Raw genomic sequence first — 16,628 nt, 5'->3', positions numbered from 1 at the left:
ATTTGTCTTCTAAGGCTACCTGCGGGTACGCCTGACTCAGGTCCAATTTGGTGAACCTTTGTCCTCCTAAAAAGCCGGCAAAATATGTCCTCTATTTGTAGCAACGGGTAACTATTACGCTTAACCGATTGATTAACAGTAAGTCTGTAGTCACCGCAAATTCGAACGGTGCCATTCTGTTTTATTACCGGTACAATGGGTGCTGCCCATTCCGAGAAGATTACCGGCTCTATCGTACCCTCTTCTCGCAGCCTCTTCAGCTCCGCCTCCATCTTTCGGAAAAGGTTTGAAGAACCTCGGTGTTGCATTTGGTTTTAGCGATAACAATGCCGAGGTGCCCTTCAATAAACCCAACTCCTCTTTGAACAACTCAGGATACTTGGCAATTACTGCCAAGTGTGTCTTTCTCTCCTCTAGTGATGCCACAGAATTGACGTGGTCTGTTTGAAACGTTTCGTCTCAACGTAGACGCAAGGTGGCCATCCAATTCCGCCCCAGCAAACTAGGGCCATTTCTTCGCACCACTAGTAACGGAAGGACTTTCACTGAGCGCCACTTTGACATCTAGCTTACCAATCACATGAAGTTGCTCACCTGAGTACGTGCGGAGATGGATGTGAGATCTGCGTAGTCCAGGAGCGTTCTTTCTTAACCAAATTGTTTGAAACGTATGCTCACTAATCAACGATACTGATGCTCATGTGTCTAGTTCCATCCGGAGTTGGGGTTCCGCTCGTTTCTTCTGGACTACCTCATGTACTGAATACATGTCTTTCGCTATCAGAATCAGAGTCCCTGCTCTCTGTTGCTCTTGCTTGTGGTAGCGAATCTACCCTCACTTGAAGTGTAGGCTTGTCTTTGGCTTTTCCGGCAAACCCTGAACTCTTGCATGCCCTCGCTACATGGCCTTGCTTCTTACATTTCCAACACTTGGCTTTCTGAAAGCGGCATGAGCTGGGCGAGTGAGCTCCCTTGCAACGAAAACTTTTTAGTTTAGCGTTTTCTACTACCTCTCCCTGCGTTCAGTGAACCACGTCATCCGATTTCTGCAACGATGCAGTTAAGCTAGGTCCCCGGATTTCTCGAAATTCCTTTCGACTGTTTTCATAGCGCGTGCTATCTTCATGGCATCGTCGAACTTGAAATTCTCTTGTAGCAGACGTTTCTGGATACGAGGGTGACTAACACCACGCACCAACTGTCTTGTAGCATATCGGAGAGGGTCTCTCCAAACTCGCAATCCTGTGACGGTCGTCTCAAGTCTGATACGAACGCTTGAATCGACTCATCGTCTCGCCTGGTCCTGCTGTAAACTCGAGACCGCTGCAGAGTACTCGACGGTTTGGGTTGAGATGGTCTTTCAACTTGTCGGCTATCGCTGATACTCGACTGCGTTTGGTTTTTCTGGTGCCAACAAACTCCTGATCAACTTGTATGTTTTTGCTCCTCATACGCTCAGCAGCGGGCACTGCTCATTGCTGGGTCGCGTCCTCAATCTTGTTCGCAGCGAAGTAGAACGCCAACCTTTCGAAGTAATGTTCCCACTCCTCATTGTCGTCGTCAAAATGGCCTACTTTACCAATTAGAGTCGTCATGGCCCTGCTCTGCACCTGTGAATACACTTAGTTGCCAATGTAGTAACTCGGATGCTTTCACTATACAAACCCGCGCTCCACGTTGTCGCTAACTATTGCGCAGACTCCGCCACGCCCCACGTGCTCAACTATACTGCAAGCTATAACTTTCTGGTGTTGACAAAGGCGAGAAAAAGTGAGTTTATACAGTAGCCACTCTTGTAGCGCAAGGGTTAGGCATGCATTGGTATGCGAGGCTAATAATAATAATAATAATAATAATAATAATATATTGTCTAGTTTTAGTGACAACCAAATGCACTGCACACGAAGCATGTGCTCTACTACGAGCTCTTGTTAGTTAGCGTTGTCTAGACGTGTGTACTTGCTAGTGACTTCTTTAGTGTCATGTCACATGTATTTGCCTCGTCAAACTCTACCTCGTCTGCTTTTTCATATCCCGCACTCTAAAACATCTGACATTCTGTTTTTGCAAATGTAAACATTCTAATGTAATTTTTTATATTCTCGTTCTTTGATTCGTCTTTCCAATTTTCAAGAATGGCTCTTCCTAGTTTTTATCCTCTAGCACCAGACAATAGTAACACTCTTCTCAGTTTTACAGCCTTGGAATCCGTTCCTAACCCAGTGTATCCTGCAGTGTCGATAACTGTAGCATTCTCACTGTCTTCAACGATCCACAATTCGCCCCTTCCGTCCTTCAGGTAGCAATTCTCAACGTTAAGGAAGTCTTCCATATGTAATGCTGTCAGTTGTATTATAGTCTCTAGTAACGCAACTCAACACAGCTACTAAAGTTACTTGCTGTTCCGCGCTTTACTTGGCCTTTTTAGTCTAGCTAGCTAGGCTAGCTGTATAAATATGCATCTACTATTTTACCCGGTTTTTGTTGAAACAGATGAGAAACACCTTCGTTTGCTGCTGCAGTTTGTCAGTGGAGTGTCAGCAGCCCCTCCGATGGGATTCCAGATGCCGGATAGCATCACAGTTTCGAGTATCCGGTCACGTTATCCAAACTGCTCGACGTGTGCAATGATATTGGAGCTCCCTATTAACTGCACCTTATATGACGAGTTTTCTGACGCTCTCAGAACAGCCACTGAACTTCAATCAATGGGTTTTGGAATTGTATAAATATGACACATAAATTTTGCACTACTTTCTTTGCTAGATTTGACTAGGCTTTTAGTAGATGCATGTTTGGTTCTATGATTATTGTGTTAGAATACAATAAGGAATTGTTTAACAAGACCCTTTTGAATTTTGCACTAGTTTAAAGTTTCTGTTACTTTCGATGCTTGATAGTTAATCTATGGTTGTGCTAGACTACAGAAATATCTAGATAATAAAGGTTGATTTTAAGAGGTACGTGACTAGCTGACATTGAAATTGATGTACTATAAAATTATATGGTTTTCAACATCGCTCCCTGTGACGATTAGAATGTCATCACAAAGTTATTTGAGACTCGATGCATGTGCACTTACACGGTTTGGCGATGGGCAGCCGGGTCTAGTTAGCGTTCACATGTAAATTTCGCCTGTCATCTGTACGACACTCTAGATTTCGCGCACTTCCAGACCCAAAATTGGGAAAGAGTTAATTCGCAGGCGGATCACAATTTTTAGTTAGCCGCAGACTCAAATACGGTGAGTGAGAAACAGCAGACATCGCATGCTCAGACAACAAAGAGTGTGAACGCTGACTAGGGTGTGAAAATCCGTGAGATTATACGTCTAGGTTCATTCTGGGAATAGGACGACTGTGGTTATTAGCATGTAGGAAGCGTTCCTATATTAGCTAATGTATCCTGTGACACATGTAAGGGGATTTCCCGAGAAGCAATAATTTAGACATACGTACGCGCGATTCTAAGGAAATAGAATAAGCTGCAGCGAGTGTCAAGATCCAGCATGTTTTAGCTACTTGTGCGTAGTCTAAAACCGTGGGCGTATAGGTACTCGCTTGGTTTCTAAAGCAAACACACAAGCGTAGAAATCTAATTATCATTATCTCTTATAATTATAATTATTGAAAAGAATAATTGTAATTGTAATTAGACTTTTTAAAAATAAATTTTTGTAGAAAAATATAAACGATGTAGCTGCATGAACTCTTCTAGTAATCTCATATTGCAGTCTCATTTCATCGCCTCGTCTCATTGTCTCATTGCCTCTTCTCATTGCAATATTCAATTAATTTAATGCTAACAATAGTATTTTAAAATTAAAAAATTAAATTTGAAATGTTACTACAATACTTACGTTTTATTTTTAAATAGCATTTTTATTTTCTATTTGCATTTTTTAAAATTTATTTTCCTATCTTCATTCAGAGTTTGCCCTCTCGTGTTGTTTTGCTGTTGTTTTGCACTCGTAGCTTCTCAATGCAGACTCGACGTCGTTGACTACACCCAAAATTACTAGTTGACCGAGTGCATCATGAAAAATCCACCATCTATATGCACATAAGAAGTAGACGACGTAAGTATATATGTATACATGTGTGCACGCCGACTATCATTGTACGCAAATCCGTAAAGTTGTGTCAGAGATTATATAGGTTTTGATAGGGAAGGAGTCTATCTACTAGGTGTTCTACACGTGTAATGGGATTTCCTGAGAGGCAATTACACGAGGTCTCCATCTAGATGTGTTTCGACAATCAATTGTAGTCTAGATATGGAATGACTTGCAGTGAGTGTCTAACTCGTACAAGATATATACGACATGTTGTAACTCTCCAACCGGATACCAAAGACTACATACTGCATGTGTTGTCTAGATTTAGAAAAGTGGGAGAGTAGGCACTTCAATTGGTTTTGTGGAGCTCAAAAACGCAGCCTTGATGCAATCACACAAGAACACGGGTGAAAAAATCTTCAAAAACTAGATTATCTGTAGTAGATAAAATATAATTATGTAATGCAGTCTTCCCAGTCCCATACAGCTGTGTAGTAGCGGCATGCGGTAATCTGTGGTAATCTCATGATGCCGTCTCATATTGCAGTCTCATATTGCAGTCTCATAGTGCAGTCTCACATTGCAGTTTCATCGCATGGTCTCATCGCATGGTCTCATCGCATGGTCTCATCGCATGGTCTCATCGCATGGTCTCATCGCATGGTCTCATCGCATGGTCTCATCGCATGGTCTCATCGCATGGTCTCATCGCATGGTCTCATCGCATGGTCTCATCACCTCATCACATGGTCTCATCGCCTCATCTCATGATCTCATCGCCTCATCTCATTGTCTCATCGCATGATCTCATCGCCTCATCTCATGATCTCATCGCCTCATCTCATTGTCTCATCGCATGATCTCATTGTCTCATCTCATGATCTCATCGCCTCATCTCATTGTCTCATCGCCTCATCTCATGATCTCATCGCCTCATCTCATTGTCTCATCGCCTCATCTCATTGTCTAATTTTGACACAAATGGCACGCCATAGTCAGGGCCTTTCCCACCCCACTCAATGACCAGGTACTCATTTATACTCCTGAGTCGAGAGCGGCAATTGTGTGTGAGTTTCTTGCCCAAGGAAATATTGCCATAGTTCACCATCACTGTGACTTGAATCTGCAATCCTACAAGGCCCCGGATGTAATCACTCCATAAGATGACTCTCTAACCAACTGAGCTATTGCACCACACGTGCGCGCGCACGCACACACACACACACACACACACACACACACACACACAATTTGAGCTTTATATATACTATACTATACTATACTATACTATATATATATATATATATATATATATATATATATAATCTGTCTATTCCTATCATGAAAGAGTTACACTTGCAACCGACTTCTTCAGCATTAAGTCACATTTCAACGCCAGTTGATCATTTGTTGTTTGTACATAACCAGCAGTCTGATACATCTGACATGCCTCTTTTAACACTGTACACGTCTGGATGTAGATCTCCTCATATCCTCGTTCTTTGATTCGTCTCTCTAATCTCTCAAGAATGGCCTTTCCTAATCCTTTCCCTCTAGCATGAGGCAGTAGAAACATTTTTCTCAGTTCCACAGCATTGCAACCCATTGATATCTTGTAGTATCCGGCAGTACCGATCACTTTGCCTGTGTCGTTCTCTTCAACGACCCACATTTCGCCTAGTTTCTTCTTCCAATAATATTCATCCACGTTAGCAATATCCTTGTCTTCCCCTTGTGGTTCAAATGGTAAGTCATACTCTGCTCGACATGTCTGCACAATGGCTGTAGCAGCATCTCGGTCTCCACGTTTCCACGGTCTTACGGTGTAAGTTTTATACTGAAGGATCTGTTCGTCTAGATCAAGTTGCCTGTCGCCGTCCATGATGCAACGTAGTTGTGAAGTGCGCAGTGTCACGTGACAAAATTACTCACGTGCACACTAACGCGCTGGTGTGCTAATTAGTGTAACCAGCGGATAATGTTTGAGTCGTCTAGACCAAAGACATCACATCAGTGAGTATACGAGTAGTAGTAGTATAGAAATGTTGGTCTTCAGTACCCATACGCATGCGCAAAGCGGTACAGTAGGTTCGTCGTGTCCCACACGAATATCGCTATATCTGAAGATTTAGGCGTCAGAGAGAGTAGTAATGGTCACTAAACTTTGGTAATAAAATAAGAGCCGTAGCTTGTAGTAACTGTAGAGAGCGTTTTCATTGTCTTTACATTTTGCTAACGCACGTTAGCGTCGGCCATTTTGATGTCCAGGTGATTTGCGTGGAGAGGGTCTGGGATCATACCGCCTACTTTCTTCACCTAGTGTCACCCCACGTCACCTAAGTGTCACCCCACGTCACCAACGTCAATACTTTTATGCTATTAGTTCATTATGCTGTAACAATACACCTTTCTATCAAAGCAAATTAGGCATTACGCTATCTGTGATATCCCAGAATTGCATACATTCATTGTTTGTTTTTCGTTCGTCTATGCGACATGGAAACCGATTCATTCACAGAGCGGTCTCCTGAGTTCGATTCACGTTATCTGAAGCTGTAAGGTCCAATGTGATTTGATCACCAGTAGCCTGGAGTCTATGCATGCACTAAGCGCTGCTCTATGACTGTGCTAGGCTACAAGAACAATATGAGTCGGGAAGCTCATCAGATAGAGTTCCAACGAAAGTGGTAATGAACAGCGTCGACTGTAGCTTGTTGGCCGCCGGAAAGGCAACGCTGTCTTCTGTGGATGTTGGCAAGCTAGTGCGCCTTGCCTTTGGATCAACTGTTGAGAGGAAAAGCGCCAGAGTTCACGGCTGCCGCTCATACGTTTACTGCGGTATCCGGAGAAAGAGTGATCATGAGGAAGTCCAGCAAAACGTTCTTGCATACAAGAGTCATCAAAGGATATTACATCACCGACCTCTGACCATCTACTACGAATTACACAATTAGAAGCTGAGCTCAAACGTGAAAAGAAGCGCGGACAAGACTTGGAGGCTGAACTGCAACAATCAATTATTCAGAGTCAATCTATCCAGTGGCATCAAGTAGGTACAGAAATTAACGCAGAGCTGGATGCGCTACAGAGAGCTGGAGGCATCATGTCAACAGGTCCAGTTGATGCAGTAGATGCATCTTCACTGACTGCAGACTTTAGTTTACATAATCTACACAGCCAATTACAGACACACGCTCCCAAAATTACATCACTGCTTTCCTCAATAGGCCAAGCTGACACCACTACAGGACCAAAAGATATCTACAGCTTGGCAGCAGTCTGCTTACTAGCGAAGAAGGCAAGTAACAAGGTCAAAGGTTTTCAGCTTCTAGTTAGTCTGATGTTGGTTGCCAGGGCAACTAGTAAACAAGTCATTACTACTCTTAACCATATGGGTGTCTGCTTGTTATATAGTCAAACTTTTAGGTATGTGGAAGACGCTGCAAAGGCAATAGAGCAGAACAGAGAGCTTCAACATGGAGACTGGATCGTTGCCTATGACAACATAAATATTGAGAAACGTGTCACCCATGAGAGACATGCCAGACATACAGAGGCATGGAATTTCACGAGCCGTTTGGCTGTCAAAGTAGCCAGACTTCCCCCACCTGATTACAACACAACAGAATTACCACAATGCACTCGAGGAGATTTAGCTGTAGAAGACATTCTACCGAATGATGATGACGACAAGACATTTCACGAATCTGCTCAGACAAGAGTTCAGAAGGTACTCATACACAGGTTCAAATGCTGCAATCACCTTAAAGCAAGACATCAATATGACAATATGACCAACCAACAACAAAATCTATTATCCACCCTATTGCAGTGATAGACATAGATGAAAGTTACACTGACAATAATGTTACTATTCTTGAAGAATTTCAAAAAATGCTGGCGATAGATGACACTGTTCAACAATGTGTTGTCGGTGACCAAGCGACTTGCAGGGCAATTCGTGCAGCTCGGTGTAGAAGGGTAGCAGATATTCCTTCAGCACGCCTCCTATGGGCGAAAGAGAATCCTGGTGATTTCCACTTCGCATGGGAGTGCCTAAAAGTCATCTTCCTCATATTTTGGGAGTCACATGATTTTCCTGGCTCATTGGCTCATCTCAGCAAACTGATCAACCGAAGTGGAGTCACCGCTGCTGCAAAAAAATTTCAACAATCCGATGAGTTCCTCAAACATGCATTAGAAGTACATCTGACTGCATCCCTCATCACCTTTCTCAACATATCTGCTACCTCAGATTTAATTGTACAAGACGCAACCATTATAACGAACTCATGGCTAAACGAAACAGCAGAGAGATTCGCCAATGAAGTGCTAGTTATAGGAACAGATGAAGATGACCATGATGCAGACAACCTGTATAATTCCCATCGTTCTTTCTGCGCATGGCCCTCCTTTATGAAGATTTGAGGGAAGCTATCAAGTACGAAGATGGCCCAAGAGTTATCCAACATTGGCGAATGTGGTTACTGTACTTCCTCGCAACAAAGAGAAGCAGCTACAGCAATGAAGCAGCAAATCTCTTAGCCAATCTGAAGGCTGACTTTTCCAAGAGGCTTGCTTACATAGTAACTCACAACAGAGCTGTTAATTCTCTGGGCATACCTGGTCATGGGAAAGCAATAGACATGGCAGTAGAACACCACAATCTTGTCATCAAAACAGCTTTACGATCCTCTGGTGGCAGTATCACCCTCCATCATTTAAGAGTAATAAGCTTAGCATCTCAGCTATTACATGATGCTGCACTGTTATGCAATCAGGAAGTTCATGCTCCTCATGTAGGTACAAGGCATACAAGTACAAGTGCTGAAAAAGACATCCAAATGATGACATCCAATCTATTGGCCAGTCAAGTCACTTGTCGGATTCCCAAAAGAAAGTTGCCATCTAACAGACATTTCACAACACCAGAGAAAAAAGGATATGAAGTTGCCTTATCCAAGCAATGGATTGCAAAGTTCCTAAGTAAGACAGACCTGAGAATTGAGGACAATCAGTCCACTGAAGACCATGAAGAAATTGATTCTCTTGATGACATACAGCTATGCCAGAAATAGACACATGTACATAATATCGTAACTACTTGTATTGAGAAACATAACCTAAAGTGAGTTACTAGTGATTTGTAATCTCTCCTAAAACATGTCTACAAGCTGAAGTGCTCCTTGTACCATCACTACTAATATTGGCTATAGTGCAAGGAATGTGAAACTCAATTAACTTAAAAACTGCTAAACTGAAGTCCCTTACAACTCCTAGTGACCTAACATCATTTTCTGATCGAATCTTATTACATTTTTACTAGTTTATCAATCACTAACATAGATAAGACGCTATCTAGTCCTCTCATTCTGTATCTTGTGCCACCGGCCGTTCTTCTAAGTTCAAGTAGTGCTTTCCTCAAAGCAGCTCTCTGACCAGCAACAACACGACGTGATCTCAACGGTGCAGATCTGCATGGAATAGGAGAAAGTGGTAAGGTGCAATCCACCTCTGGCTGAAAAATATGAGGTCGCTCATCAGATGCATTGCAGAAGGAACAGCACAAATCACTATCAGGTAATGGCTCATCTGAATGCAAAATCTTGTAAACAAGAATTCTTCTCAAACAGACCTTATTTGAGGCAAGAGTCACAATTTCGTTGTTGCACACTGACAGCCTACGGTCCTGAGAGTGTGCCACAAACCGAACAAGGCACAACCTTAGTGGATCTCTCCCTCCACGTCCAGCAAGTTGCACAAGCTCAGATCCACTGGCTGGCAAACCGAATAGAATAACTTCACTGATGTCATCAATGTTCACACCAAGGCCAAACGCACTAGTAGCTACCATGACTCGCTGCTTGCCACACTTGATTTCTCCATAGTGTTGAGATCGCCCCTCAAGTGTCATTGTGGCATGGTATTGTCCTACTGTACCCCTGGTTATACTATTGCAGCTGTACACAAGATGAATATACACTTTATACAAAACATCCTTTGATCTGCAAAATATAAGAGTTTTTGGAATATCTTTAGAATACTTTACAGAGGACAACATAGAAGCTAACAAGTGGAAGACTGACGAAATAGAGGTGGATGAATCCAAAGAAAAATGTAAGTTTGGACGATTTAGAGATCCAGATACTAGAACATAGTCAGGCATATTCAGATGTTGGGTTACAGAAGTAATAAGGAAAAGTGGAGCTGTTGCTGAGAGAGCCATAATTGGGACAGTAGGCAGGCAAGAACGAATAAAGCTTAGTTCCTTGTAAGAAGGTCTAAATGTAGACTCCCACTCTTCGATCAGATGTACTTCATCAATAGCAATGAAGGAGATTGCTGTCTTCAATTGCCTAGACAATGCGTTTCGCCCAAAACTTGATGTGATCGCTTCTGAAGACGTATAAACTAGACAAACCACTGTTACCCACCATTGCCTGACCAAAAGATTGTCCAATACTACTCACTTAGTTTGTACTTGCTGGAAGAAATGTCTTTCAAACAGTTTCTCGTCTGACAAGGACTCAATTCGTGTGACAGACACTCCCTTTTTTACCAGTTTGGAGACCTTGAATCATCAGGAGGCTAATAACTAAAGCAAACTGGCTGCTTCAAGCAACTACACCTACCTGATCATGCATCAATGATATCAGCGGGCTAATGATCACACACACTCCGTTCAAGAGAAGGGCAGGCAGTAGGTAGCACAAAGATTTGCCGCCCGAAGTCTTCAGTCGAACAAACACATCCTTGTTCGAAAGAATAGCCTTGGAGGCCTCAAGCTGACCTTCACGAAAACTATGGTGTCCAAATACGTCGGAAAGAACGGATTTCAGACCGAGTTCAATATTCGGGCTTTCAGAAGCCATTCCGCGCTTTGTGAAGAGTCTGCGCACAGCTGTGCGGATCAAGTACCCTATGCTATGTTTGAGACCTACCACTCTGGTACTAATAAAAAGATTCTACCATTCCGTAACGGCCTACCCAAAGGGTTCCCACCTCCCAGCTTACCGTGTCTTCTACGCCTTCTGAAAACATCCTGCAGGTTGTTCAACGTAAAAGATATATTGGCGATCGTAGGAGAAACGCGTCCACGTCCAAGAAACTTTCTGTGTGACACATGAGAATAGCACTTACACTAATCGTGTTAGTAGCCCGAGGCTCTGTGACATACGAGCTAAGATGATCATCTAATAGCATAAACGGTAGGCGGTATGATCCCAGACTCTCTCCAGCGTTTTCGTGTTATACGGGAACCGGGCACGACAGCGCGAGAGGTCTGGTACGAGGCTAGGTGTCGGTCTAGGCAAATTCTGACCTCCCACGCCTCTACTACACTTCCTGCCAGCAGGAAACCATCAAACTACTTCGAGAATCTGCTTACCTGATGCAAAATCTCGCTATTTAGTCAAGCTGGAACTGATTGGAGGGGTAGATCCACTGCAGTTATTAAGTTAAGTTAGTTGGAGAGACCATTGCTAGAGAACAGTTCAACACCACGTTTCCTCCTGTCGACAGTTCGGGTATTGTCTCCTATTTAGTCCTTCAGACGAGTTTCCTAGCAGCCAACCAGTTTACAAATGGCTGGGTAACAGATGCCCGCGTACACATGTTGTTAGTCTCGCGCAGCCAGCCCCTCCCCCTTTTTGACTTGCGTTTGCGGGGAGAGGGTCTGGTAAGGTTCCTTTGATGTCTTGGTTCTGCCGACTCCAGCATTTCTTGGGGCATAAAGACATAACGATGATATGTTAATTGAGATAAGCGAGCAGCTGATGGGAACGCACTATTAATTAGTATCCGCATGTACAGTTAACTTTTCGCTTCTGTTTCTGCTGCAGGTGCTACTGGACTTTGTTCTAGTTCATTTGCTCTCACAGGTTGCGTGGCTGCTTGCTATAGGCATGGTAAGAGAAGCGCGCAGGTCGTCTTCTTGTACGACAACATTGGCAGGTGAGTTGTTCTTCGAGAACCAACAGCATTCAACAACTAGCATGTGCCGTACGTCTCACCTACGAAACTTCGAAGTGCATGATCACGCAACTTCCGAACTTGACAGTACAGAAGCCAATAAGTGTGCTACGACAGGGGTGGAAACAGCTAGAAGCTGCTCGTCCTGTTGCTAGATGTAACGCTGCAGCTGCATGACAAGCCTCTATGCAATTGCCCCAAGAACAACTCACCTGCCAATGTTGTCGCACAAGAAGACGACCTGCGCGCTTCTCTTGCCATGCCTATAGTAGGCAGCCACGCAATCTGTGAGAGCAAATGAACTAGAACAAAGTCCAGTAGCACCTGCAGCAGAAACAGAAGCGAAAACTTCGCTGTCCATGCGGATACTAATTAGTAGTGCGTTCCCATCAGTTGCTCGCTTATCTCGATCAATTAAGATACCATCGTTATGTCTTTATGCCTCATAGAATGTTGGGATCGACAGAACCAAGACATCAAAGAAACCTTACCAGACCCTCTCCCCGACAACGAAAGTCAAAAAGGGGAGGGGCTGTCTGCGCGAGACTAACATGTTGTACGTGGAAGTCTCAGTAGTGGTAATGTCTAGAGTAAAATGTTTTCTGTTACAGTATAAATTTCACCTACCTAACGAGGCCGTTATAATCTTTGTCAGCTCTGTGTGAGAGGATTGTGAAAGAGGAAGTGAATTATAACGTGAAAGCTAGTAATCATAACAGCTAGAGAATCAACTGACACCAGCTACAAATTTTCTTCTTAATTAATTAATTAATCAACTAATGGCCAGTATTTGTCTGTGTGACAATTTCTGTGCTACATTTGGGAAATGTAAAGAAGTGGACATGCTATGATAATGTAAATAGCATAGCATTGTGCTATATATAGTAGAGTAAGTGCTGTAAGTAGAATATTGTAAGACATTATTTTCTGGTATCCCTCGACACCCCACAGTCTGAGAATTTTACAGATTCAGCATTCTCAAAAAAGATGCAATATCACTGATTTGTGAAAAGACAGAAGAGGTATGTTGTGCACATCGCAACTGCATGGCTGGACTTGGATGTGCTCTATTCCGTTTTTCATTGAAGCATATATTCGAACCAAGGGAAATTTACTTGCACACAGCAGAGGTGCAATTGGACCATTATAAATCTAATTTTCTCTTAGGGATGTACCTTATAGACCAGTGACAAATTAGATATATGTCATCTGTCAAAGCCAAAAGAAGAAAATTGCCGATGTCATTGCTTGCTACAACAAACCTCTCTTGCGCGTCTCTTTGAATAACCTAGGATGGTAATTATTACTATAGCCCATGGCCCCATGCGGGTCAGAAATAAAGGGCCTAGAAAAGTTTCGTCTATTTACCAGCTTGGTTTATGTTATTCATTGGATGAACTTCCAATCATTTGGAAAACGCATGAACCAGGATGAGAAACCATCTGCCCCTAAAGGGGCCAGCATATTCCATATGTAACTGAGCCCATGGCCGTTCTGGGACACCCAGGGGTGTAATGGCTCTTCCAGTGGTGCCTTTCTGTGAGCTTGGCAGATGTCACACAATTTAAAAACCCGCTCCAACGTTTGGTCCAAGTTGGGCCACCATAAGTAGCTTCTGGCTAAGCTTTTATTCGAGAGCTCCCTGGATGTGCTATGTGTAGTTCTCTTAGGAGTTGTTCTCTTGCCTGCGGTGGCACCACTATTCGAGTCCCCCATAACATGCAGCCTTCTAACACACTGAACTCGTTGCGTCGATTCCAGTACAACCACAATGCTGGATCATCCAGCTGCTTCGGCCAGCCACTGAGGACATGGTGCAGCACTTTTGATAGAATGGGATCTCTTTCCGTCCAACGGCAAATCTGTGAGGTCGTGACTGTCTCAGCTGCTGTGACTTCCAGTATGTGTACAAACAATACCGTATCATACGGGTCATACGTAGAAGCTGGGCATGTCGCTGTTGGTAAACGACTCAAGGCATCTGCGTTCGCATTGGTTACTCCCTTACGGTAAACAAGGGTGTAGCGATACCCGGCCAGCATCAAGGCCCAACGTTGCATTTGTCCTGACGCCATGATCGGTACACCCTTCTTCTACCCAATAGCGTGACCAGTGGTTTGTGGTCCGTGTAGATCAGAAACTCTCTTGAACAGAGGTACTGGTGAAACTTTTGAATTCCGAAACCAATGGCCAGCGCCTCCTTGTCTATTTGTGCGTAGCCGACATCGGCTGGTGCCAAACTTCGCAACACAAAAGCAATAGGTTTGTCAAACCCATCCGAAAGTTGGTGAGATAAGACTGCACCGAACCCATAAGGGGATGCATCACATGCCAATGACAGTTCCAATTTGGGGTCAAAATAGACAAGAATGTTGTCCGATTGTAGATCTCCCTTAGACTTTAAACACAGTCCGTTGTTCCTCATGCCATTCATAAGGAACTCCTTGCCGTGTTAACTTGCACAGTGGTGCAAGCCTTGTCGTCCGGTTTGGTAAAGACCGTCCGTAATAATTGAGAAGTCCCAAATACGACCTCAGTTCCGCTACGTTCTTCGGCTGTGGCGCTTCTTTTATGGCCTGTACCTTTTTACCATTGGGGTGGAGGCCACTCGCGTCAATCCGATGACCTAGATAATTCACTTCTTTCTCCATGAATGCACATTTCTCCAACTTCAGCCTTAACCCAGCGTTGGCTAACCTTCCGAGTACTGCGTCTAAATTGTGCAAGTGTTCTCTCATAGACCTCCCAGTTACCAAAATGTTGTCCAGGTATACTACCTTCGTGGAATGCCTTGTAACAGACTGTCCATAATACGCTAAAAGATGGAGAGCGCGGCTGATACTCCAAACGGTAGTCTGTTATACCTAAATAATCCCAACTGCGTATTGATCACGACATACTCCTTGGATTTGTCTTCTAAGGCTACCTGCGGGTACGCCTGACTCAGGTCCAATTTGGTGAACCTTTGTCCTCCTAACAAGCCGGCAAAATATGTCCTCTATTTGTAGCAACGGGTAACTATTACGCTTAACCGATTGATTAACAGTAAGTCTGTAGTCACCGCAAATTTGAACGGTGCCATTCTGTTTTATTACCGGTACAATGGGTGCTGCCCATTCCGAGAAGATTACCGGCTCTATCGTACCCTCTTCTCGCAGCCTCTTCAGCTCCGCCTCCACCTTTGCCTTGTATGCATACGGAACCGGAAGAGGTTTGAAGAACCTCGGTGTTGCATTTGGTTTTAGCGATAACAATGCCGAGGTGCCCTTCAATAAACCCAACTCCTCTTTGAACAACTCAGGATACTTGGCAATTACTGCCAAGTGTGCCTTTCTCTTCTCTAGTGATGCCACAGAATTGACGTGGTCTGTTTGAAACGTTTCGTCTCAACGTAGACGCAAGGTGGCCATCCAATTCCGCCCAGCAAACTAGGGTCATTTCCTGGCACCACTAGTAACGGAAGGACTTTCACTGAGCGCCACTTTGACATCTAGCTTACCAATCACATAAAGTTGCTCACCTGAGTACGTGCGAAGATGGATGCGAGATCTGCGTAGTGCAGGAGCGTTCTTTCTTGACCAAATTGTTTGAAACGTATGCTCACTAATCAACGATACTGATGCTCATGTGTCTAGTTTCACCCGGATTTGGGGTTCCGCTAGTTTCTTCTGGACTACCACATGTACTGAATACAGCCTTTCGCTATCAGAATCAGAGTCCCTGCTCTCTGTTGCTCTTGCTTGTGATAGCGGATCTGCCTTTACTTGATATGTAGGCTTGCCTTTGGCTTTTTCGGCAAACCCTGAACTCTTTCATGCCCTCGCTACATGGCCTTGCTTCTTACATTTCCAACACTTGGCTTTCTGAAAGCGGCACGAGCTGGGCGAGTGAGCTCCCTTGCAACGAAAACATTTTAGTTTAGCGTTTTCTACTACCTCTCCCTGCGTTCAGTGAACCACGTCATCCGATTTCTGCAACGATGCAGTTAAGCTAGGTCCCCGAATTTCCTCGGAATTCCTTTCGACTGTTTTCATAGCGCGTGCTATCTTCATGGCATCGTCGAACTTGAAATTCTCTTGTAGCAGACGTTTCTGGATACGAGGGTGATTAACACCACGCACCAACTGTCTTGTAGCATATCGGAGAGGGTCTCCCCAAACTCGCAATCCTGTGACGGTCGTCTCAAGTCTGCTACGAACGCTTGAATCGACTCACCGTCTCGCCTGGTCCTGCTGTAAAATCGAAACCGCTGCAGAGTACTCGACGGTTTTGGGTTGAGATGGTCTTTCAACTTGTCGGCTATCGCTGATACCCGACTGCGTTTGGTTTTTCTGGTACCAACAGACTCCTGATCAACTTGTATGTTTTTGCCCCTCATACGCTCAGCAGCGGGCACTGCTTATTGCTGGGTCGCGTCCTCAATCTTGTTCGCCACGAAGTAGAACGCCAACCTTCGACGTAATGTTCCCACTCCTCATTGTCGTCGTCAAAATGGCCTACTTTACCGATTAGAGTCGTCATGGCCCTGCTCTGCACCTGTGAATACGCCTCGTCGCCAATGTAGTAACTGGAATGCTTTTACTATACAAACCCGCGCTCC

The 16,628-nt window shown here is 44.0% G+C and overlaps 2 protein-coding genes across 2 annotated transcripts; both read right to left on the bottom strand.

Annotated features, from left to right (window-relative positions):
- Positions 1-5,387: 5,387 nt before the first annotated feature.
- On the bottom strand, positions 5,388-6,087 carry LOC134195910 (uncharacterized N-acetyltransferase YjgM-like). Its single transcript, XM_062665004.1, has one exon. The coding sequence runs from the start codon at positions 5,937-5,939 to the stop codon at positions 5,397-5,399; it is 543 nt and encodes a 180-aa protein (XP_062520988.1). The 5' UTR covers positions 5,940-6,087; the 3' UTR covers positions 5,388-5,396.
- Positions 6,088-9,368: 3,281 nt separating this feature from the next.
- On the bottom strand, positions 9,369-10,929 carry LOC134196061 (uncharacterized). Its single transcript, XM_062665141.1, has 2 exons — positions 10,848-10,929; positions 9,369-10,468 (listed from the first exon to the last, which is right to left on the bottom strand). Exons 1-2 carry the CDS (start codon positions 10,927-10,929, stop codon positions 9,369-9,371), a joined length of 1,182 nt encoding a protein of 393 aa, XP_062521125.1.
- Positions 10,930-16,628: the final 5,699 nt, after the last annotated feature.

Source organism: Corticium candelabrum, chromosome 20 (assembly GCF_963422355.1).
Source record: "Corticium candelabrum chromosome 20, ooCorCand1.1, whole genome shotgun sequence".
NCBI lineage: Eukaryota > Metazoa > Porifera > Homoscleromorpha > Homosclerophorida > Plakinidae > Corticium > Corticium candelabrum.
The sequence above is the reverse complement of the archived record's forward strand: the minus strand, read 5'-3'. Positions and strand labels throughout refer to the sequence as shown.